At 39.3% G+C, this 25,145-nt stretch overlaps 2 protein-coding genes across 2 annotated transcripts; one reads left to right on the top strand and one right to left on the bottom strand.

The window, feature by feature from the left end:
- Window positions 1-652: 652 nt before the first annotated feature.
- Window positions 653-16,561, bottom strand: LOC140811193 (uncharacterized). Its single transcript, XM_073169063.1, has 6 exons — window positions 16,255-16,561; window positions 15,744-16,113; window positions 15,287-15,626; window positions 14,554-14,698; window positions 1,309-1,386; window positions 653-804 (listed from the first exon to the last, which is right to left on the bottom strand). Exons 1-6 carry the CDS (start codon window positions 16,559-16,561, stop codon window positions 653-655), a joined length of 1,392 nt encoding a protein of 463 aa, XP_073025164.1.
- Window positions 16,562-22,438: 5,877 nt separating this feature from the next.
- On the top strand, window positions 22,439-24,750 carry LOC140811192 (uncharacterized). The gene is made up of 6 exons (XM_073169062.1): window positions 22,439-22,540; window positions 22,682-22,982; window positions 23,031-23,197; window positions 23,340-23,451; window positions 23,838-24,509; window positions 24,668-24,750. The coding sequence occupies exons 1-6, from the start codon at window positions 22,439-22,441 to the stop codon at window positions 24,748-24,750; spliced, it is 1,437 nt and encodes a 478-aa protein (XP_073025163.1).
- The last annotated feature ends 395 nt before the right edge of the window (window positions 24,751-25,145 follow it).

Genomic DNA, 25,145 nt, shown 5'->3' with positions numbered 1-25,145 from the left:
TCTCCTTTTTCTATGAAACAAATTCAGCCATAGTTAGCTTGGGTCGAAGAGCAAGCATGTTATCAGCGTTTGCCATAGTAACAAAAGAAGTATCATGTTCAATGGTGAACAGAAAACCAATTTCCTTCAACATCTGGCTAATTTGAACAGCAAACCTAGTACTTTTTCTTGAAATCATTTCTCTCATGATTTTGAATAGAAACCAACTCCAATCTACCTTAATCTCAGAAGTGATTGCTACCATCACCTGAACTTTTTCTTTGATTAATCGATCAAAAGTACCGGCTTTCACAAGAAGTGCCTTCGCCATAATATCAGCGAGTACTTGGTACTCCATTTTCAGAAGCTTCTTGAAGCAGGAGGGAGAAAGTTCCTCTCCAGAAGCTAAGAAGATAGGGAGGGCAATGGACATTTCTTCCTTCAAAGGTCCTGACAGATCAGAGGTGCCTGAGATTGGAAGAAAGAAAGTTGAACCAAGTAGCGTAGCATCAATAGAAATAGATGCGTCCCCCTGAGAATAAACAATATTTCCATCTTGAACAGTTGCTTTGGCGAAGAATTCCAAAAGTGCGGTCTTGTAGATAACAGCGAGTGCTTCCAGAAACTTTTGAAGTCTAGATTTTTCAACAGCTTTGAACATCTGAACAAGTCCTTAATCCTTGATAGTAAGTACTGATGCAAAGTTGACTTGATAAGCATTGAGAATGTAAGCTCCAACCATTTCTTCGCCTGTAAAGAAAATAGCTTCGAAGTAGATTATGTAATCACGATTTCGAAAGAAAGCAGTAGTTAGAGAGTAAGATTCTGGAAATGTAAAAGGTGAAAAGGAATAAAAAGAGCGGTTAATATTCGAAAGAGAATGTACAGCCGTCAATATAAACACAAGGACACGTGTCAATATGTTTACGGTTGAGTATGAGAAAAGTCATGTAGAGCGTGTCAGAGAGATACTAATTATTTCAAAATTTGAAAAGTAAAGAAAAAGCGGGCTGTCTAGATGGTTACTAAAAATGACCAGAAGAGGATTTGTCGTTTTATGATAATATCTACTGGAAATTATAAGTTGCTGAAATATCTTCAGCAGATTAATACAAAAACCAGTAGACACTTGTTTTATAAAAAAGACAAACATCCTTTCTGCTTCTGACATGTTATAAAAGTGACAAACTGAAAAACGATACTGTTCTCCCTAAATTCATGCAATTAATAAATGTGACGATACGGTTTCTGAGGAAAAGATAGATCGATCTTGGTATTCGTGTAGTCAAATTGCCGTCTCTTCAGCTTCCCAAAACTCTATAAACATACCTGCAAATTCACAAACAAAATCATTCAATCTTTTCATCAAACCAACCCAAATGATAAGTGCAAGTGATCTCTCGGAGCCTTCTCAAGAGAAAGAATCAGCAGAGGAATTCCAAAGACAACTTCCAGCGTATCGTAAGCAGATGTTTGAAGACATCCTCTTTCAAGATCTGATAACTAGGAAGAAAATCCTAAGTTTATTAATATGAACAATCATTTAGATTGTTCGTTCTTGTTAGGACTAAGCTGAGGGATAATCCCCTTCACCAACAACGATCACGCAAAGCCAGGGTGTCCCAACAATCCTTAGATAAATTCTTGCTGAATTACTTTTCAACATAGAAATACTTCAAGCTACTGATATCAACAAATGTAGGAGATAAACTCAGTGTAATGCTTCTGGTTTTATGAATGAAAAGTCTCATTTTGACATTTTTTGTTTATCTACTGCTTTCATTGAATGAATGATAATAATAAAAATTGAATAAGAAAAACTCGGTCTGTGTAATTCAGTAGAACGGTTCGTTGACGTGAAAATCTTCAACTTCTTCACCATTAAATGCATCCTGTTTATAAATAATAAGACAACAGGTGTTAAGAAAACAATAATTCGATATGTCGGACTCAAGCAATTCTGATGCTTGTAGCTGTACTCATTTCTTAGTAACACCAGAGACACTTCCACATCTGGAAGCTTTGAAGAAAACCATAGAGGAGTATGTCTGGATAAAGGTCATGTCTGTATAGTTCAAAGTGCAGGAGCTGCAGAATGTGTATCAGAATGGTTTGGCTTCTACTACGGCTCAACGAGCAAGAGCCAGAAAGTACAAACGGGAGTTTCAAGTTGATCAAGTCTCTGAGCTGGCTACAGAAAGGGTTCTGCTTCAGATGATGCTCTGGAAGGTGTGGCATCTGCTCGATAAGATTTTCAGCACAGAGTTCTTTAAACAAATTAGGAGTCACGAGTTGAATAACTGGATTACTGAGTGGAAAGATTCTGTAGATACTGAATTGTGTAGTGTAAGCTGGTTTCGCTTACATTCAAGATGAAATAACAGTATTTATCTTAAATTGTCTTTTTATTCTTCTGCAAAGAGAACAAAGTTAACACAAACTCGATAATAATTAACCAGATAATAACATTAATAAAATCAAGTTAAATCCATTAATCCTGATATATATTTCAAAAATAAGAAAACTTATTCTCAGGTAGAGGTTTAGTAAAGATTGAAGAACCTAAAGGGGGGGTGAATAGGTTCTTTTAGGCCCTTTAGCGTTTTTAAAACGAGTTTGCAAAAATTGCAAGCGGAAGACTTGAGGGACAATCACAAATAAAATGAATGCGTAAAGTAAGTGCGTAAAATAAATGCGTAGTAAAGTAAATGCGTAAAGTAAAGAGGGATAGAGATGTTTATGGAAGTTCGACGAAGAATCGTCTACGTCTCCCCTTCTCGATGAGGATCGAGGTATCACTATATCGACTTGGCTTTAGGAGCTCCAAGCTAGCTTTTACAACCACGCCTCGATGCGTCTACTTGGCCTTGAGGGCTCCAAGGATAGCCACGAACTTTACAACCCACTCGAGAGTATTACTTTCACTCTTTTTCTGCAACTCTTTTGATATTACAACTCTTTTAATCAACGCACACAAGAGATAGTAGAAAGCTTTGTAAGAGACAAGAGAGAGTGGAGTGGGATAATTGAAAATGCATCCTCAAAGGCCTATTTATACTAGTCTTGGACGCCAAGGTTCGGATCTTCTGTTTATGATTCGGAACGTCCGATGTGATTGAAATCAATTTGCGTAATTCTGGGATGACTTCGGATCGTCCGTTCTTGACTTCGTAGGGTCCGAACATATGCTTCGGAGGGACCGATCCAGCTTCGTTTCTTCCGAACGGTTCTTTCAGACAGTGTATGACCAGCTTCGGAAGGTCCGAACTCAAGTTCGTACCGTCCGAACATTCCCGCGTTTCCAGAGATTTGAAATCTTCAACACTTCGTAGCGTCCGATCATGTCCTTCGTAGCGTCCGAAATCTTACTCAATCAACAGTCAGATCAATTTGTCTCCGCATTCAAGTGATTTGATTGCTTGTGTTCGGAACGTCCGATCACGTCTTCGGACCGTCCGAACTGGCTCCTCGCAGCTTCCGAACAGCTTCCACTTTGCTTCTGATCGGCACCTTTTCGGAACGTCCGAACCAACTTCGGATCTTCCGAACTTAACTTTGTTCTTAATTTCCTGCATGCCTCAATATAAAACATTAGTACATTTTTAAGCAAAGTTTTGGTATCATCAAAACAAAAACTTTGGGATATGTTACAGCATTAAAAACATTAATCTCATCCTCGAGATTTGTATGCGTTTAAGGCGTAACAATCTCCCCCTTTTTGATGATCACAAAACTTGGTTAAAAATTGAGAAACAATAATCAACATAATCTAAATGTTATTAAATAACTCCCCCTTAATCAAATAACAAGTCTAAGAGGTTGAATTAAGGCGAATTTATTTAATAACCATTTAATAGCAATTTTAACCAAATAAATTCTCCCCCTTTTTGCGATAATCAAAAAGACATAAGCATAAAGAGAGACAAATAAACAGGTAAAATATCCACTAATAAATAAGTCTTTTATACAATGATACATCAAGATAAAATAAACAATAAACAAAAATAACAAAAACAAGCTAAGAATCCGCATCCCGCGACTCTCTATGGCTCCTCATCTCAGCCTCGATGGAATCAAGACGCGAGGAAGTCTCAGTATGATGGCGCTCTAAGGTAGACTCTAAAAGAGAAAAACGAGTGTCGAAACGAGTCTCCAATCGCTCGAGATACTCGAAAATCCGATCGTAGGGTCCAGAGGGAGCAGGCGGAGTGAAGCCATGAGGAAGGTCATCCATGGTCATCAAAGGAGTGCTAATAGGGTCGGGAACACGCTGATGGGATGTAGAGGGAATATCAAACGAAGGGGTAGGAGTGGTACCCGTAGTAGGGGGACCAGCGGGAAATCCTCTCGTCTGAACGTGAGGAGGAAGGAGACCGAAGGGAACATGAAAGTGTTCGGTCGGACGATAGGACGCAAAGATGCGATCCTTGTCGACGACCCAAGAGGATAAGACGGGATTCCAAGAGAGTCCCATCTTAACAACAGTATCATGGTCGATAGTCTCGCGGGGAGAAATAGACACGGATTCTTCATCTGTAAAGTCAATGCCCAGATGGGCTAGAATCCGGTTAATGAACCGGCCAAATGGAAAAGAGACGCGAGTAGAAGAAGCCGCGTACTCCATGGCGTACATAAGAAAACGGGGAAGGTTAAAAGGACGCTGGGAGACTAAATAATAGAGAATGTACAGATCGAGATACTTGCAAGTGGAGAGGTCTCCACTGCGAGGAACAATAGAAGAAGTGATGAGCTTCAGAACAAGCTGAAGCTGAGGAGGAAGGTCCTTCGCATGAGGACGGTCATCGGCAGGAGTAGGCGGACGACCGAAGATGGTGGTCAAGGCAGTGACTCGATCAAAAGTAGGGTCATTCTCAGTCCAAGACTGAGAAAAGAACTCACTCGGTCCGTCTCGAGGAAGATCGAACCAAGTGGAGAGGTCGGCGGTAGAAAAAAAAATGAACCGACCCTGAACAATGGTAACAACACGAGTGTCATCACCACCAAGAACTAGGGAAAAGTTCGCATAGAACTGATGTATGAGAGAGGGGTAGATGAGATCGGGTACGGAAGGTAGAAAGAAGTTTCCCCAACGTTGAGACTCAATAAGAGTAATCAACGTAAAGAAATTTGCACGAAGATAATCGGTGTGAAGGGTACGACCAGGAAGAATGTTACGGGTTTCGAATTCAGGTGGGATAGGACGAGGGTTGGGTGGTTGGGTAAGATCATGGTGAAAGGCACCGTGACGAGGGCGAACATTTCGGCCAGCTACGTTACGGCGCGGAGGCATAGTGAGTAGTGAGTGTTTTGTGTGGGGAAAGAAAGAAGGAGTGAATGAGCAAATAAATCAGAGGATCCGAACGCCTATTTATAGGCCATGTTCGGACGGTCCGAACATGAGTTCGGAAGGTCCGGAATTTGAACGGAACGGTTATCTGGCAGTCAGTTCGGACGATCCGATTCACAATCGGACAATCCGATCCTAGAACGGAGGCTACGAAGCGTAAACGGAGGGTCCGAAGTCTGACAATCAGGCATGGGAAGGCGCGAACATTAAATGACATCGGAAGGAGGTTCGGACGATCCGATGTGTGTTCGGATGGTCCGAAGAGGGAATCGGAGGTTCTGGAACCTATGGTCAGGTTCGGACGATCCGAACACGTTCGGTGGATCCGAGGTGAAACGGAGCATCCGAATAGGAGCGGTGATTCCGAAGTAGCCAAGATGAGGAACACCTAAAATTTAAAATATTTAGCACATAAATGAATGTTGAGCCATAATTATGGATAAATACAATTAATTTGTATTATCCGACATTATAATGCTCACATTAATAATGCTCCCCCTCAATTTAACAAATATGTACGAGAGTATTCGACTAGTGTTTACAACTCAATCATGCCAAGTTCACCACGCAAACGAGTAAAAGTAGATTCATCTAGTGGTTTTGTAAAAATATCAGCAATTTGATTCTTGGTGTCAACATAGTGAAGTTCAACATCATTTTGCTCAAAGTGATCACGAATGAAATGATGTCGAATGTCAATATGTTTAGTACGAGAATGTTGAACTGGATTCTTTGTTAGACATATGGTGCTTGTATTATCACAAAAGATTGGAATTTTTGAAAAAGTAACACCATAGTCGAGTAATTGATACTTCATCCAAAGAATTTGTGCACAACAACTACCGGCAGCCATATACTCGGCCTCGGTCGTTGAAAGTGCAACACAGTTTTGCTTTTTAGAAAACCATGACACCAAGCAATTTCCCAAAAAGAAACAAGTTCCACTAGTGCTCTTTCTATTCACCTTATATCCTCCAAAGTCGGCATCACAGTAAGCTTTTAAATCGAAAAATGAGTTCTTAGAATACCATAATCCGAGATTTGGAGTATTTGAAAGATATTTGAAAATGCGTTTTAAGGCGAATAAGTGTGATTCCTTTGGACATGATTGAAATCGTGCACACAAGCAAACACTAAACATAATGTCAGGTCTACTAGCAGTCGCATAGAGTAGGGAGCCAATCATGCTACGAAATAACTTTTGGTCAACAGGTTTACCTCCCTCATCTTTGTCGAGTCTGACTGTCGTGCTCATAGGTGTGGATGAGGCTTTGGAAGACTCCATCCCAAACTTTTTTAGCATATCCTTGATGTACTTCCCTTGGTTGACAAAGAAACCATCCTTGCATTGCTTGATTTGGAGACCAAGGAAGTAGTTGAGCTCGCCCATCATGCTCATCTCAAAGTGATCCTGCATAAGCTTAGAAAAATCTCTACACAAGTGTTCATTAGTAGCACCAAAAATAATATCATCTACATATATTTGTACTATCAGCATATCATTATTTTTAGTCAAGGTAAATAAGGTAATATCAACTTTACCCCTACAAAAACCATTAGACAACAAAAAGGTAGATAATTTCTCATACCAAGCTCTAGGAGCTTGTTTCAAACCATACAAAGCCTTATCAAGTTTATACACATAATCAGATAAGTGCACATCTTCAAAACCAACAGGTTGCTCAACATACACTTCTTCTTTCAAATCACCATTAAGAAAAGCACTTTTAACATCCATTTGAAACAATTTAAAGTCTCTAGAGCAAGCAAAAGCAAGTAGCATGCGAATGGATTCTAGTCTAGCAACAGGGGCATAAGTCTCATCATAATCAATTCCCTCTTCTTGACTATATCCTTTAGCTACTAGCCTAGCTTTATTTCTAGTGATTGTACCATGCTCATCTAACTTGTTCCTAAATACCCATTTAGTTCCTATGACAGGTCTATCAGTGGGTCTAGGTACAAGATTCCAAACTTTATTCCTTCTAAATTCATTTAGTTCATCTTGCATAGCAATAATCCAAGAATCATCAAGTAAAGCTTCTTCTATGTTCTTAGGCTCTATGTGAGAAAGAAAAGCAAGATAATTGCACATATTAGAAGAGCGAGTAGATACTCCCTTCGATGGGCTACCAATGATGAGGTCCATGGGATGATCCTTGTGTGTAGTCCACTCCTTCGGAAGAGGTGCGTCCTCTTGATCTTTAGGAACATCATCTAGGCATGTGGACTCCAACTTTTCGCCAAGGATATCTATATCATCATCATCAGAAACAACAGGTCTAGGCAAGCAAGGGTTAGTTTCATCAAATATGACATGAATAGATTCTTCAACTAGTAAAGTACGTTTATTAAAGACTCTATATGCTTTGCTAGAAGTAGAGTAACCAAGAAAGATACCTTTGTCCGATTTAGCATCGAACTTACCCAGGTTGTCCTTACCATTGTTGTGGATGAAGCATTTTGATCCAAAAGCGCGGAAGTAAGAAACGTTAGGCTTTCTCCCTCTCCATAGTTCGTATGGAGTTTTCTTGAGAATTGGCCTTATTGATACGCGATTGATGATGTAACAAGCAGAACTCATTGCTTCAGCCCAAAAATATTTTGGTAGAGAATGCTCACATAGCATGGTCCTTGCAATCTCTACTAGGGTCCTATTCTTCCTCTCAACGACACCGTTTTGTTGAGGAGTTCTAGGACAAGAAAAGTTGTGACCAATGCCTTTGCTTTGACAAAAAATTGAAAAATTTTCATTTTGAAATTCCGTTCCGTGGTCACTACGGATTTGTTTGATCAAAAGATTTTTCTCATTTTCAACCTTTTTGACAAAAATTTTGAAATGATCAAAGGCATCATTTTTGTGGGCTAAAAACAATGTCCAAGTAAAACGTGAAAAATCATCTACAATGACAAAAGCATAAGATTTTCCTCCTAGACTAGTTGTCCTCGAGGGACCACATAAATCTAGGTGAAGTAATTCAAGGGGCATAGAAGTGGATACAAAATTTTTATTTTTGAAAGATTCCTTTGTGTGTTTACCAAGTTGACAAGCATCACAAAAAGAATCTAATTTTAAATTCAGCTTTGGCATTCCGGAAACTAGGTCAAGTTTTAAAAGTTTTTCTATGGTGCTCATCCCAACATGACCAAGTCGTCTATGCCAAAGAATGTTGTTATCAACATTTAATGTTACAAGGCTTTTTATTTTTGAAAAAGATGAAATCTTTAAATCGACCTTGTAAACATTTTCACTTCTATAACCTTTGAAACTAATGGTTTTGTCAGTTGTGAGTGATACAGTGCAATCGTGTGGTGTGAATTTGACTTCATAACCCCTATCGCACAATTGACTAATGCTTAGGAGGTTATGTTTAAGTCCTTTCACAAGAAGTACATCATCAATAATAGTAGAGTTAGATATACCTATTGAGCCGATGCCTTCTATGATCCCTTTGCTGTTGTCTCCGAAGGTCACCGATCCCTTTTCTTTTGGTCGAATGGATTGTAGCAGCTTCTTTTCTCCCGTCATGCGTCGAGAGCATCCACTGTCAAGATACCAAGTGCTCGATGACTTGTCTCCCCTTTGTCCCTACAAGGTTGAGATACAGTTTGATAGTTGGTACCCGTTTCTTTGGGTCCTTTGAGGTTAGTAGTAGTTGGGGATTTGGGGATCCATTTCCAATAACTATTCTTGTTGTGTTGGTGTCTAAGTTTCTTGCATTTAGGTCTTATGTGGCCTATCTTACAACAGTAAGTGCATGTTGGTGGTGTTCTTGGTTTTGCCTTTGCGATAAGACTAGCGAAGTTGACTGATTTCTTTTCATATCCTAGACCTCCTTTGTCGAAGTTACACCTTTGCATGCTCAAGAGGTTTTCTAGTTTACCGCTACTCACATTGAACTTGTTGAAGGCTTTCTCTAAGTCTCTTAGGTTTGTTTTGAGCTTAGTGTTGTCATGCATCCTAGCTTCTAGTTCAGTTTTAAGTTGCGTATTCTCATTTCTAAGTGACTTAGCCTTATTGTACATACTAGTGTAAGCGGAGAGTAATTCATCGTAAGAGGGTACCTCGTCGTCATCCGAGTCGGTCAGATGATCTTCCTTCGCCATGAAGCATAGGGTAGACTCCTCTTCGTTGTCGCTGTCGCTCCACGTGGCTAGAAGGGCCTTTTTCTTGTCTTTGCCGGCCTTCTTCTTGGAGGGACACTCGTTTGCATAGTGACCCTTTTGTTGACAGTTGTAGCAGGTCACTTCCTTCTCAAACTTTTTGTCTTTCTTGTTGAAGTTGGAACTCCGCATGAATCTTTTGAACTTTCTAGTGAGGAGTGCCATTTCTTCATCGTCGCTATCTTCAAGTTGACTGGTCAAGGCAATCCCTTTCGCCTTTACTTTATCGTCATCTTTCTTTGTCTCCTTCCGGGTAGATACTTCAAGTTCATGGGTCTTTAGGGTCCCATGAAGTTGATCAAGGTCGTAGGATGCCGCATCTCCCTTGTTGGATTCAATGATAGCCGTGCGCTTTGCATCCCATTCCGCCGGTAATGCTCGAAGGGCTCTCCTCCACACTTGTTTAGTTGGGTAGTTCTCACCAAGTTGGGTAAGCTCATTGATGATTTGGGTGAGCCGCCGGAACATGGTGTCGATATCCTCCTTGGGTTCCATCTCAAAGGTCTCGTACTTGAGTTGGAGAAGGTCTATCTTCGTTTCTTTGACTTGATTGGTTCCCTCGTGGCAAATCTCCAATTTGTCCCAAATCTCTTTGGCGGAGGTGCAAGCCGAGATTCGGTTGTATTCATTCATATCTAGAGAACAATGAAAAATATTCATAGCTTTAGCATTTTGAGAGATAAGTTTCATATCGTCCTTGGTGAAGTCATCCATTCCCTTAGGAATTTCCTTATTATCCACCGTTTTCATGGGGATATAGGGACCTTTCACCGTTATTTTCCAAAGGTCGTAATCGACGGATTGGATGTATAGAGATATTCTATTTTTCCAATATCCGTAATTAGTACCATTGAAAAGAGGGGGACGATTTGTGGATTGTCCTTGGACATACTCGCTTGCTAGATTGGCCATTTAAAAGATTTTGAAAAACCTTGCTCTGATACCACTTGAAGAACCTAAAGGGGGGTGAATAGGTTCTTTTAGGCCCTTTAGCGTTTTTAAAACGAGTTTGCAAAAATTGCAAGCGGAAGACTTGAGGGACAATCACAAATAAAATGAATGCGTAAAGTAAGTGCGTAAAATAAATGCGTAGTAAAGTAAATGCGTAAAGTAAAGAGGGATAGAGATGTTTATGGAAGTTCGACGAAGAATCGTCTACGTCTCCCCTTCTCGATGAGGATCGAGGTATCACTATATCGACTTGGCTTTAGGAGCTCCAAGCTAGCTTTTACAACCACGCCTCGATGCGTCTACTTGGCCTTGAGGGCTCCAAGGATAGCCACGAACTTTACAACCCACTCGAGAGTATTACTTTCACTCTTTTTCTACAACTCTTTTGATATTACAACTCTTTTAATCAACGCACACAAGAGATAGTAGAAAGCTTTGTAAGAGACAAGAGAGAGTGGAGTGGGATAATTGAAAATGCATCCTCAAAGGCCTATTTATACTAGTCTTGGACGCCAAGGTTCGGATCTTCTGTTTATGATTCGGAACGTCCGATGTGATTGAAATCAATTTGCGTAATTCTGGGATGACTTCGGATCGTCCGTTCTTGACTTCGTAGGGTCCGAACATATGCTTCGAAGGGACCGATCCAGCTTCGTTTCTTCCGAACGGTTCTTTCAGACAGTGTATGACCAGCTTCGGAAGGTCCGAACTCAAGTTCGTACCGTCCGAACATTCCCGCGTTTCCAGAGATTTGAAATCTTCAACACTTCGTAGCGTCCGATCATGTCCTTCGTAGCGTCCGAAATCTTACTCAATCAACAGTCAGATCAATTTGTCTCCGCATTCAAGTGATTTGATTGCTTGTGTTCGGAACGTCCGATCACGTCTTCGGACCGTCCGAACTGGCTCCTCGCAGCTTCCGAACAGCTTCCACTTTGCTTCTGATCGGCACCTTTTCGGAACGTCCGAACCAACTTCGGATCTTCCGAACTTAACTTTGTTCTTAATTTCCTGCATGCCTCAATATAAAACATTAGTACATTTTTAAGCCAAGTTTTGGTATCATCAAAACAAAAACTTTGGGATATGTTACAGCATTAAAAACATTAATCTCATCCTCGAGATTTGTATGCGTTTAAGGCGTAACAAAGATATCTGCTGCTTGTAAATCAGTAGAAACATATTCCAGACGAATGTCCTTCTTCTGCACATGATCTTTTATAAAATGATGTCTGATGTCGATGTGATTTGTTTTGGAATGAAGTACTGGATTTTGCGTGATTGCAATGGCACTGGTATTGTCACAGAAGATAGGTGATTCTGAGGCTTGAATTCCATAGTCTTTGAGTTGTTGTTGCATCCATAGTATTTGAGAGCAGCAACTTCCAGTAGCAAGGTATTCTGCTTCTGCAGTAGACGTAGCTATGGAAGTCTGCTTTTTACTAAACCAGGAGATCAGTCTATCAACAAGGAATTGACAAAAATCACTTGTACATTTCCTGTTTAGTTTGAAACCTGCATAATCAGCATCTGAATATCCAATAAGATTTAAAGATGAATCATTGAGATACCATAAGCCGACATTTTGAGTTCTTTTTAAGTACTTCAGAATAATTTTAGCAGCAATATAATGAGATTGCTTGGGGTTAGATTGAAATCTTGCACAAATGCAGACAGCAAATTGAATATCAGGTCTACTGGCAGTAAGATACAATAGTGAGCCAATGAGACCACGATACTGAGTTACCTCTACTGAAATTCCACTATCATCTTTATCAAGCTTGGTAGATGATCTCATTGGAGTGGAAGCAGCAGAGCATGCTTCCATACAAAACTTTTTCAGTAGCTCCTTAGTATACTTGGCTTGGTTTATGAAAATGCCAGTATCAAGTTGTTTGATCTGCAACCCTAGGAAGAATGTTAATTCTCTCATCATGCTCATTTCGAATTGATCATGCATCAACTTAGCAATCTTTGCACATAGTTTGGGGTTAGTTGACCCAAAAATAATGTCATCAACATAGATCTGCACTAATAGAATATGTTTATTCTTGACTAGAGTGAACAATGTCTTTTCTACTGTGCCAATTGTAAAATAATGATTGATAAGAAATGGTGACAAAGTGTCATACCATGCTCTAGGTGCCTGTTTTAAACCATACAGGGCTTTGTGTAATTTGAATACATGATGAGGTGAAAAATGATCAATAAAACCTTGAGGCTGTTGGACGTAGACCTCTTCTTGTAGTAGACCATTTGGGAAGGCACTCTTCACATCCATTTGATAAACTTTGAAATTCTTAAAAGCAGCAAAAGCCAAAAATATTCTGATAGCTTCGAGCCTTGCTACTGGCGCGTAGGTTTCATCATAGTCGATTCCTTCCTCTTGTCTAAAACCTTGAGCCACAAGTCTTGCTTTATTTCTAATCACAGTGCCTTCTTCATTTAGTTTTTTTCTCAACACCCACCGGGTTCCAATAAAAGCTTGGTGAGATGGTCTAGGTACTAGAAACAAAACTTCATTTCTTTGGAATTGATTCAGTTCTTCTTGCATAGCTTCAATACAACTTGGATCCAAAAGAGCTTCTTCAATTTTCTTTGGTTCATCCTGAGAAATAAAAGCAGCATGCATATATTCATTAATCATTTGCCTTCTGGTTCTCAAAGGCATTGCTGGATTTCCAATAACCAAAGATGGAGGAGGAGATTTTCTCCAAATAAAAGGGTTTAAAGGGATTTTTTCCTGGTTTGATATATTTAGATTGATCTCAACTGAACCAGTAGTAGGTTCTTTAGTGTCTTCTGCTGGTACTAGTAAATCTAATGCCTGTACTTCTGGTTCCACTATGGGAATGTCTGATTTTGGATTTTGAACATCTTTGATACTGGTTCTGCATCATCTTGACTATCCAGTTCCAAGTGAATCTTGTCTAACCTGTTACTCAAATTTGACATATTAGATATTTCAGGAGCACTACTGTCCTCATCGAAGACAACATGAACCGATTCTTCAACATTGAGAGTTCTACTGTTGAAGATTCTGAAAGCTTAGCTCACAGCAGAGTAACCAAGAAATAGTCCAGCATCTAGTTTTGAATCAAATGCAGTTAAATAGTTTTTGCCATTATTGAGCACAAAGAATTTGCAACCAAACACATGGAAATAAGATACATTAGGCTTACTCCCTTTCCATATCTCATAAGGAGTCTGATTATGCCTTTTGTTGATCATTGTTCTGTTTTGCGTGTAACATGCAGTGTTGATTGCTTCTGCCCAGAAGCGCTGAGAGATATCTGCATCTGTTAGCATTGTTCTATCAGCTTCTTTAAGAGTTCTGTTTCTCCTCTCAGCTACTCCGTTCTGTTGAGGCGTTCTGGCAGCTGAATATTCATGATGAATTCCCTGTTCATCTAAATACAACTCAAGAATTTTGTTAGTGAACTCAGTACCCCGATCACTTCTGATTTTAATAATAGAAGAAGATTTTTCATTTTGAATCTTTTTTAGAAGCTTGATAAGGAGGTTACTGGTTTGATATTTTCCAGCAAGAAATATTACCCAAGTAAATCTAGAAAAATCATCAATAACAACTAGGGTATATTTCATTCCCCCTAAGCTCATGATAAGGATTGGACCAAATAAGTCCATATGCAGCAATTCCAAACATCTTGAAGTTGATTTACTACCTTTGTTTTTGAAGCTGGATCTGATCTGTTTTTCATGCTGACATGCAGAACAGACATGATTCTTAACAAAATTAATATCAGGCAAACCATCAACTATGTTCTGCTTCTTGAGATTATTGATTGACTTGAAATTCAAATGATGCCAGAGCCAATTCTTATCAGTAAGAGAAGCAACTAAACATGTAGGAATAGTAGCATGATATAAGTTCCATGAGACTTTGTAAGTGTTGCCTTCTCTCTTTCCAGTTAATACAGTAGACTTAGCAGAATCTCTAACTGTGCATATGTGCTTTTGAAAAGCTACAGAATAACCATTATCACACAGTTGACTAATACTAATCACATTATAACAGAGATTCTCAACCAGTAGTATGTCATTGATAGTTATGTTACCATGGATAATCTTACCCTTACCCACGGTTTTACCTTTTGAGTTATCTCCAAATGCTATCTTCGGTCCAGTACAGCTCATTATTTCTGATAGCAGATTTTTCTGTCCAGTCATGTGTCTGGAACATCCAGTGTCCATATACCATGTGGAGCTGCTTACTTTAGCTTTCTCCACCTGTTCCTGCAAACACAAATTTTAGTAACTGGTACCCAATCTACTTGGGTCCAAGCCTTATTAGTCCCTTAGGAACCCACATTTGTACAATTTTCGGTGATTTTTACTTCGGGTATCCATAGAGGTGTGTGCAGCAGGGGATTTTTTATATCTAACAATATGCATATTGAGATGTAGTTTTTCCCTTCTGTTTGTGTTGTCTAGCCTATATCTCTTCTGAACAGGTCTAGAATTATAGTACAGATAGTTTTTAACCTTCATAAGAGGTTGTCCTCATGAGTTGAATCCTCTACTAGATCCAGCACTCTGGTGAACTTTTCCCTTAGGTTCAACATATCCAATACCATATTTCATCCTTCTGTTCATCTGATTTACATTCCTTTCAACTTGAAGAGTTGGTACTTTAGGTTCATATACCACACTGGATTTGACAAAGTGAATGAATTTCCCTTTGCCTTTATCCAGTTCTGGCCTGGTACTGGTTTCAGAATTGCTTTCATTATTGCTGAATCCGAGACCACTTCTATCTCCGGTTTGCTTAAGCAATTCTTGCATCTTTTCCAATGAAACAGAAGACTTATTCCAAGCATTTACCAGAATAGACAGCTTCTGATTTTCAGATCTCATTGTCTGGTAATCTGCCTTCACTCTTTCATTCTCGGTTTTCAACTTACTCATCTCCACTTTCAAATCATTACAGCTATTCTCTTGCAAGCAAGTGAATTTACTGACTTGATTTTTTAAGTTTAGATTTTCAATCTTAATTTCCTCGAATGATTGAGAAAGTCTCGAGTATTCCCCTACCATATCATGCAATGCTTTAATTAAATCAATTCGTGTAAACTCGTCAGAGTCAAAGTCGAATACCTTTTCAGATGTTGAGTTTGGTTCAACATCCGCCATAAGACATTTGATCTCTTCCACGTCACTTTCACTGGTATGACTTTTTGAGTCAGATGATTCAGAACTGGAGTCCGCCCATTTGGATTTTCTTTCTTCAGCAATTATCTCTTTGCGGTCTTTTCTGAACTTCTTGTCATTCCTTTTGTACTCTTTCTTCTTCTGGTCATCTTTCTTGGGCTTTGGACAGTCGGCAATAAAGTGACCAATCTTTCCACAGTTGAAGCACGCCATATCACTAGGTGGTGAATCCTTCTTGAAGTTCCGATAAGGGTTTTGGTAAGCTCGGTGATTCTTCTTCATGAACCTGGAGAACTTTTTTACAAAGAGAGACGTCGCATCATTGATGATCTTTTCAGCAGTATTTTCAGAAGTACTCTCAATAAATGTAGCAGGTACTGCTTGTGGGATGACTACAACAGCAGCAGTAGAAGTAGTAGCAGCACTAGCAGCAAGGGCCTTGGTTGGTATGTTTGTTGAGGGCTCTTCTCCGCTTCTCACTACTAGCTCGAACTCATAGTCTTTTAAGTCGGCGAACAAGTCATGTAACTCCAACTTGTTTAGATCTTTAGAGACTCTCATAGCCATTTTTTTGACGTCCCATTCCCTAGGTAAAGCTCTCATCACCTTGAGTGTTATTTCTCTGTTGCTATGCTCTTTACCAAGGGCTGCTAGTTCATTAACCAGACTGCTGAATCGTTCATCAAACTCATTTAGAGTTTCTCCAGCCTTCATTTTCAGGTTTCCAAACTTCTGAATTGCTACAAACAGTTTATTTTCCTTTGTCTGCTCATTTCCTTCACATATCTGAATGAGCTTTTCTCGTATTTCTTTCGCGGTAGAACACGTCTTGATTTTACTAAATGTGTTTTTATCAAGAGTTTTGTAAAGAATATCCTTCGCAACATTGTCGAGATTAGCTTTCTTCTTATCTTCTCTAGTCCATTCGTTTCTTGATTTTTCAACCATTTGATGATAGTTTTTGAAAAAGCTGCTAGAATCCTGTTAGAGATTGTAGCTGTTATTGTTCGATTGTAAGTTCAGCAGATCACAAAAGTAAGTGCGGAAACGATCCGATGGAGTAGGGTGAAAACAGTAATAACAGTAGGCAATAAAACAGTAGTTGTTTCTGGTTTATCTACGTCTCCCCTTCTTCTGTTTCCAGAAGGTATCACTAAAAGACTTTGGATTTTACAGTACAACACTTGCACACACCCACTTCAGCAGGGCTTATCTTTTTCCTACTGAAACTCTTAGTAACTAAACACAAAGTGACTCAGTATAACAAAGTTCTGGAAAAGACTCTTTTCCAGTTTACAAAATCTTCTCGAAATATAGTAAAGTGTTTTGCTTGAAGAGATGAAGAAATAGCAGTACAAGATGATCTCCAAAGATCAGGTGTAGAATATGAGCTTTAGAAGATGGTGATTGATTCGCGGATGCTCAAAATAGAGTTGGATAGATAAAAGATCAGTAGTTTTACTCCAAGTGGTTTTGATCCATATATATAGATAACTTGAATCCAACGTCTATAGTAAAAAACAGCTCTTTTGGTGTCTGAAAGAACAGCTTTATTCTTTAAATTGATCCTGCAAAAAGCTTTCCACACAATCAGTCTTGTTACTTACTAAAATGGGTAAATCAAATTAAATGAATTAGTACAGCATTTAATGGTGCAATAAATACGTGTACTCGATAAAGTAACGATAACATTTAAGACTACTTCCGTTAGCATAGAAGACGTCAAGTTATCCTAATTCTAATTCCAGACTAGGTTCTGATTTTGATTATCTAAGTTCTGAAAACTTAGCCTTGCTTTTATATTGTCTGCTGATTTTAACTAACAGCCTGCTGGTTTTGATTCGTATCGCCACGATAAATTTAGGTCTAACAGTATACTTTGGATATTTCATTCTTTTTAAGAACAATACTTCACTCATCATATATTAAAACTTGATAAATCACACTTGCAAGGTGAAAATCACGCAACACATTTGCTATATGATATTAATTCATCTTTAAAAACTGATGGGAGTGAGCACTGGTTGGACAAAAAATGTTTGGTAATGTTAAGAGAAGTACTTAATATTGAGATCCTTGCGTGCTCGTTTTTTGTCACCTTTTGACAATAAATTGATGTCATGCAACGACTAGAGTTCATAATCAATTTGACCTTTTAGTATATGGTAAAAAAGAGGGATGGAAAATATTTTAGGCCCAAGTAATAGGGACTAAAACTAGTTATCAATTGTATCCAATTCGAGTATGATTATGAGGAACCTTTAATGAGTTGCCTAAACCCGCCTTAGCAGTTGCACTTCATATTCTGTTAAGCATTTATCAACAAGTGGTTGGAGAAGTGCTCCAAAACAGTTGTAATGAATGGTTCACTATTGATAAAAAAATTAGCTTCTTGTATCTTTCTTTTTGCGCTCATTTTACAGGTGTTAAATTCCTAGGATTTGCCAGAGGCGAAAGCAAATGAACAGGCACGCGCCCGCACACTACATTAGTTCTAATATTGAGGCTAAAAGTAGGATTCGCGATGGGGTCAGGCAGATCTGAGCTCGACCTGTGTGACCGATATAAATAATGGATAAACTACAAATATGTTTCTTTATGTTTTTTTATTTAGTTTGGTTATTTATATTGTTAAATTTCAATTTTAGTCCACTATTTCACTCTTTTTTTATATAAACAGTTTTGGTCTTCTTTCATGTATCGCCAATATAGTGTTGGTGTTGCGACGTGTCAAGTACTACTATGTAAGTATAAATATGACAAAATGATTAAAATTAAAAAAAATCACCAAAAAATGAAAAATTCAGGGTTAAAACAAAATTTTAACTAGCAACCGAGGCACCCGCATTGCGCGTGTCATGAATATATGATCCTAATATATTAAACATTTATGATATTATAACATCATGCACCGTGATTTGTTGTATATAATAATATATATTTAAAATTAAAAAATGTACTAGCAAATTAAAAATTACAGTGCATGATGCGCTAAACTTACCAAAAACATGTCAGATCCAAAGCTCGCAAGCCATAAAAAACTCGTAAAATAAAAATAAAGAGACCAAAAATTACACGAATTATGCGCTAAACTCAAGAAACTAAGTTTATTATAAAATAAAAATTGTACGTTTAAAACATGCATTAGCAAATCAATGCCATAAAAATACTAAAATATGTCACATCCAAAGCATTCAAGCAATAAAAAAACCCTTCAAAATAAAAATAAAAAGACAAAAAATTACACTATTTACACTTTAAACTCATGAAACCATGTTTAGTCTAAAGAAAAGATTTTAAATTTTAACTATGCATTAGCAAATCAATGTCATAAAAAGTACCAAATACATGTCACATACAAAGTCTTCAAACCATAAAAAACCTATAAAATAAAAATAAAAGGACAGAAAATTACACAAATTATACGCTAAACTCATGAAACCATGCTAAATTCATGCTAATAATTTTATGAAATTTATTCGCAAAACCACCCCGAATCACATCTAAAGACTTGAAGCTAGTAAAAAACTGGAAAAAAGAAAAATAAAAGGACAGAAAACCATACGTGACTCATAAAAATAATGCCCATATAGTTTACATATAAAAATTTAGGTATGATCATTGAATCTAGTAATTTAATGAAATCATGATTAACAGTATGTTGCAATCCATCACTTATGCGCAAGAGAAATTGCGAGAACTCAATATCTTGAGCAGATCTCATATTTTCTTGAAGCTGTACTATCTTCACGCGATGCCAAAATGTTGACCTTGAAATACTTACAGCAATTTGTTCTGCCTTTGACCCTCGTTTAACAATGGGTAAAACTTATCATTGTCTTCCCTCCGAATGCTATTTGATTTTCCATAATATCTTGGAAACTCTTATTGACTGATTCAAAAGCGTAGCAATTTGCCATTTGAGCCTCGTCCCATAATATAGCTGATGCACGCCTTATTATATCTGCAAGTTCAGTCTGTTTTTTTATTTTGCAAAGGGTTGATGCAGTTGGTCTAAGTGGAATCTGAAAACGTGAATGTGCGGTTCTTCCACCTTGCATCAATTTTGCAGCTATCCGAGATGTTGCTACTGGCAATTATAATTTTACCCATTTTTCTTAGATGTGCCAACATTGAGCGGTATAAAAAAGTCTTACCAGTACCTCCAGGACCATCAATGAAGAAATTTTTTTATTGGTTATGCATAATATTTTCTATGATGTTGTCAAATGCAATCCTCTGTTGAGCATTCAAACGTTCAATAGATCTCAAATCATCATCACAAATCTGATAAGAAAGTTCATCCTCAATTATTCTTGGTAGCAGTGTGTCTTATAAAAACCTAGCACTTACTGATGGCAAATCAAAATCATCAAGTTTTTTTTGTACTGATGCAACAACCTTCGTATCTCAAACAATAACTTATTGATGATTAAGTCACTTGAAGAAATTTCTTTACCATAATCTTCACACATGTAAGGATGGAACTCATCCCAGAGTTCTCGAACTATTGTTGGTTGACAGAACACCAGTATGGATACAAATAACCTTCTCAATGATTTCCTTCCTTCGGCCGCGTGTGTTCCTCGATCGGTTGGTCATTTAAAATATTCACCAAGGCACGTTTGTATTTCTTTTCTCATCACACATGCCATTATTATACTGTCATATATGTGTTTGAACGTAAATGTCACGATCTAGTGTATGCTTGCATTTTTGTTCATTAGTTTTATGAAAAACGATACAAAGTTGCTTCCATCTCATGGTTTTCTTGGTGTTTCTTGCAAAGGGGCTGTCTCTAAGGGTGGTTGTTGGTTGTTAAGGGCTGTAAATAGTGTCAAGGAATGGTCATGGGGGTTTAGAACCTTCGGCATATTGTACAGGATGTAGGACCGAGAGCAAGACTTGGGTCGGTTGGCTTGATCTTGGGTTTCAGCGTGCAGGGTTCGACCAGCGCTGCAGGGACCTTGCCGAGGCTTATATCAGACCCTGGTGGGTCTAAGACGAGGCTTGGAAGGGCTCAGTCTATGCTGGATCTGTCCCGAGCGCTGTAGATCGAGAAGGAAGAAGACGGGCTCGGTTTGGTCGTTTTGGGGTGATTGGCGAACTGATGGGAGCGACGGCTTGCATGGGATGGTTTGCTTGGGTTCAGTAGCTTCGTAGGAGTCTAGAGTGGTCTAGGTGTGTTCGGGTAGGGGCTGATTCCATGGGACGAAGTCTTAGAGTGAATTTAAGAGGTACACAAGAGAGTGGTTGAGGGTACGGCCGAGAGCTTTCTTTTGTAAGGTGGAGATTTTTTTGGGTGCCGAGAGTTCTGAGGTGGGTGTAATAATTTTTGGATCATTGTAGTGTTTTTAAAATATGATAAAAATTTGGAGAAGTTTTGGTCAAGTTTCTATTCGATTCGGGTTAAAACCGAGACTCCGGTCCCAGTTTTAAAACGAATCGGTTAAGTTCTGATTTGACTCGGGGTCTACGTCTAGGAATAAATTTTTTTAAAAAAAATGTTTTGAGATAATTTAATGAGTTTAATAAGTTTCGGATCAATTTTAGAGGGTCCAGGATTAAAACGATAATATTTGGGTTTCCAGGGGCAAAATGGTCATTTTGCACCCTGGGGTGAGATTTGAGTCCTGGCAGCGCCCTGAGCACAAAATTATGATAATTTAAATGTTCATGCATCATGATTCATGATTTTTAAGATTTTATGAGAATATACGTTGCATGATTGAATTTAAAGAAAATTGCAATGGAGTATGATTTTATAAGTGATGAAAATGATAATGTTTTGAATGATGGGATTAGTTGTGGCTATCGAAGTATATGTAAATGTTTAAGATGTATATGTAAATGATGATGATGATGATGATGAGGCCTAGGCATAGTGGATAGGTAATCCTGTCGCTGATGTCCGACAGCCGCCCGGTACCGCGGTTCTATGTATCATGGATCCATCGTAAATGATGATGTACGATAGTCACCTCTAATGAACTGAATGATAAATGATAAATGATGAATGATGATTAACGATGAGCTGTTTTGACACGTCGCGATTGCATATGATACGTTTACATTAAGCTTCTAAAGTTCATGAAAGGTATGTTAATTATAATATTTTTCACTGCTGTGTGCTACGTATAGGTATATGTTATTTATGGTACAGGCGTGTTGAGTCTTTAGACTCACTAGGCGTGTGTGATGCAGGTGAGTTCGATGTCGGGGACACTGGAGGTGCTAGACTCTGAGTCAGGGAACCTGGTGGGCGACACGACCCGAGGACCTATGATTCTTCCGCACATTAAGATTTATGATTTTTGAGGGGATATGATTATTTTGCACTCTGTTTTATTTTACAATGGACGTTAGGATTTTACTCGTTTTTACTCCACGTCATTTAATGGTAACTGCTTATGCTTATTTTTTTAAAGATGATTTTTTTACGGAGGATTGTTTGAATGGAATTTATTTAAATGTTTAAAAAGAAAAAAATTATATATATATTTTCCGCATTTTAAACGAGTAGTTGTTACAGTGGTATCAGAGCAAGGGTCCTGTATAGGGTTGTGCCACCGCCAGCTTCTGCCGCTCAGTCTCCAAAGCCTCAAGTCTGTAAGCTTTACGATTTAAATGTTTTAATTGATTTATTGTTATCACCAGCATGATTTCTTGATTTACGCATTATGATGATTTACTGCTTATATTTAACTGTTTTTACACTTGTAAGGTCTATTAATTTCAAAACTAGATTTAATTGCATGAGGGGTTACGTTTTAATTGGACTGTATTCAGATATGTCCTCCTAGACGTGCGCCCAGGATGGTCAGGATGGACGATCTCCCTGAGGGTGTCAGGGGACCTCCACCACCACCACCGCAAGGGGATCCAGCTACCCGAGTCCTTGAGGGTATGGCTAGACTACTGGAGCAGGTACAACATGCTCCGAGACCGCAGACAGATATCTTTGAGCAGTTCCTTAGGCTCAACCCGAAGGAGTTCGGGGGTACCACTGATCCATTCGTAGCTGAGGGGTGGATCAGATCACTGGAGCTTCACTTTGACTACCTATAGATGAGGGATGGCGACCGGGCTAGGTGCGCCATCTATTTGCTGAGAGATGATGTGTCCCTATGGTGGGAGAAAGCCGCGCATGCTGTGGACTTGGCCACCCTTACCTGGGCCAGGTTCAAGGAGTTACTCTATGGGAAGTATTTTCCAACTGACGTTAGCGGCCGCCTGACGAGGGAGTTCATGAGTCTCCGACAGGGGGATTCATCTGTGGCGGAGTTCATCCGCAAGTTCGACCGGGGCTGTCACTTTGTGCCCATGATAGCAGGGGATGCCACCCAGAAGCTGAGGCATTTCCTGGATGGTTTGTGACCCACTCTCCGTCGTGACGTCATGTTGATGAGGCTGGCAGGTTACGATGAGGCCACCGCCTGCGCGTTTCAGGCGGAGCAGGCTCTGCGGGATATAGATTTTGAGATGCAGCGGAAGCGGCATCAGGCTCAATCCAGTTCCCAGCCCTCAGAAGAAACAGTTTACTGGACCAGCGAGACAACAGGGGCAGCAGAAGCCTCAAGGACAGTATAGGAGGCCACAGCAGCAGAGACCTCCACAGGTGCCAGGGGCGCCCAAGCCAGATGACAAACAGCCTTGCCCTCAATGCAACAAATTCCATATCGGGAAGTGCTTATGGGGGACATACAGGTGTTTCGTTTGTTGCCAGGAGGGCCACAAAGCAGCGGACTGCCCTAAGGGAAAGTGCCCCACTACCAGCAAAGCATATGTGATGCATGCCGACGAGGCGGAGGCAACACCAGACTCGACATTGATTACTGGTAACCCTTTTGATTTAAAAATTTTTAATTTACTGTGCAAGTGCATGGATTTTATGCTTGTATGAGGAATTAATTGTGGGATTATTAACTTAGAAAAATTTAGGATGCATGTTCTACTTGGTTGAGATTAAGAATTTAATTGTTTGATCCGAGGAATTATAAGGACCTAATTGTAATAACAGATAATTGAAGGACCAAAATGCAGTTTTTTTGAAACCGTAAGGGGTCAGTTTACAATTTTTGGAAATTTTCTAAGATTGAATTTCGAATCTTTGGGAATGATATTTGGTTAATTTAGTGTTTAACTCGAGGATTTTGGGATTTATTTGACGACACGAAGCTCCTTAAGTTCAACTCTATTAGATTTGATGGTATGTTTGTCGCAGGGAGGATATATATTTCAGGTGTGGCCACGCATGCTCTGCTAGATTCAGGGGCTAAACACTCATTTATATCTGAATCTTTCGTGAAGCGACTAGGTATCATACATGTAGCGATGGATTTGGGTTTCAGAGTATCGATCCCATCCGGGGATCAGATGTTCACTTCCCGGATAGTGAGAGGATTGGAGCTCAGATTGCAGCAGAAGACAGTACAGGCAGATCTGATAGTACTACCGCTGCCCGAGTTTGATATCATACTGGGCATGGACTGGCTCTCTTCTCATGGAGGAGTCATAGATTTTCACCAGAGGTCAGTGTCTGTCAGACCTCCCAGTGCGAAGCTGTTTGTATTTGAGGCCGCTAGACATCAGCAGTTCCCGCAGGTTATTTCCTTCTTGTGCGCGAGGAAACTTATTAAGAGAGGCTGCCAGGAATTTTTAGCCAGCATCGTATCGGTGGCAGAGTCAGTCAGTCAGAGGCTGGAGGATGTAGTTGTGGTCAGCGAGTTCCCCAGCGTGTTCCCTGACGACGTTTCAGGTATTCCACCAGCCCGAGAGGTGGACTTCTCTATTGAACTCGTACCAGGGACAATACCGATATCTAAGGCGCCTTACCGATTAGCGCCTGTAGAGATGAAGGAGCTCAAGGATCAGATTCAGGATCTACTGGATAAGGGTTTCATTCGCCCTAGTTTTTCTCCTTGGGGCGCGCCGGTGCTATTTGTTAAAAAGAAGGATGGCAGAATGCGACTGTGTATTGATTACCGAGAGCTTAACCGGGTCACAGTCAAGAATAAGTATCCACTGCCGCGGATCTAGGATTTGTTTGATCAGCTTCAGGGAGCCTCAGTGTTCTCCAAGATAGACCTCTGATCCGGTTACCATCAGCTGAGAGTGAGGGAGGCAGATGTGCATAAGACGGCCTTCCGGACGCGTTATGGGCACTACGAGTTCTTGGTGATGCCCTTCGGTTTGACTAATGCGCCAGCGATCTTCATGGATCTCATGAATCGCGTATTCCAGCCATTCTTGGATCAGTTCGTCATAGTCTTCATGTAACGTCCCGAAAATTTGAAGGGTCACGTAAACCACATGTATGCAAGTTATTAAATTTATTTGGTATTTTATTAAATTCTTTTAAAGCATAAAAATGCATATTTATTTTATTAATTTGTTTTTAATTATTAATTTGCATTATATGCATTACTATTGCATGATATAATTTATTTCACGAAATTTTAAAGGTATATGCATGAAAGATTTTTAAGTTTCATTTCGCGCTCAAACGAGTATCGGAGACCGGAGAATTTTC

This window comes from Primulina eburnea, chromosome 14, assembly GCF_022965805.1.
Source record: "Primulina eburnea isolate SZY01 chromosome 14, ASM2296580v1, whole genome shotgun sequence".
In the NCBI taxonomy this organism is placed as follows: domain Eukaryota; kingdom Viridiplantae; phylum Streptophyta; class Magnoliopsida; order Lamiales; family Gesneriaceae; genus Primulina; species Primulina eburnea.
The sequence above is the reverse complement of the archived record's forward strand: the minus strand, read 5'-3'. Positions and strand labels throughout refer to the sequence as shown.

Excerpts from the sequence above, each read along its gene's own strand:
- LOC140811193 (XM_073169063.1), bottom strand. The coding sequence starts at position 16,561 with ATGGTTGAAAAATCAAGAAACGAATGGACTAGAGAAGATAAGAAGAAA. Across the intron at positions 16,114-16,254 it reads TAATGAACTAGCAGCCCTTG|ACTATGAGTTCGAGCTAGTA; the intron begins GTAAAGAGCATA and ends CCGACTTAAAAG. Across the intron at positions 1,387-14,553 it reads ATTTGGAGATAACTCAAAAG|GCTCCGAGAGATCACTTGCA; the intron begins GTAAAACCGTGG and ends TCTCTTGAGAAG.
- LOC140811192 (XM_073169062.1), top strand. The coding sequence starts at position 22,439 with ATGGACGATCTCCCTGAGGGTGTCAGGGGACCTCCACCACCACCACCG. Across the intron at positions 22,541-22,681 it reads TGGCTAGACTACTGGAGCAG|ATGAGGGATGGCGACCGGGC; the intron begins GTACAACATGCT and ends GACTACCTATAG. Across the intron at positions 22,983-23,030 it reads GCTGAGGCATTTCCTGGATG|GTTACGATGAGGCCACCGCC; the intron begins GTTTGTGACCCA and ends TGAGGCTGGCAG.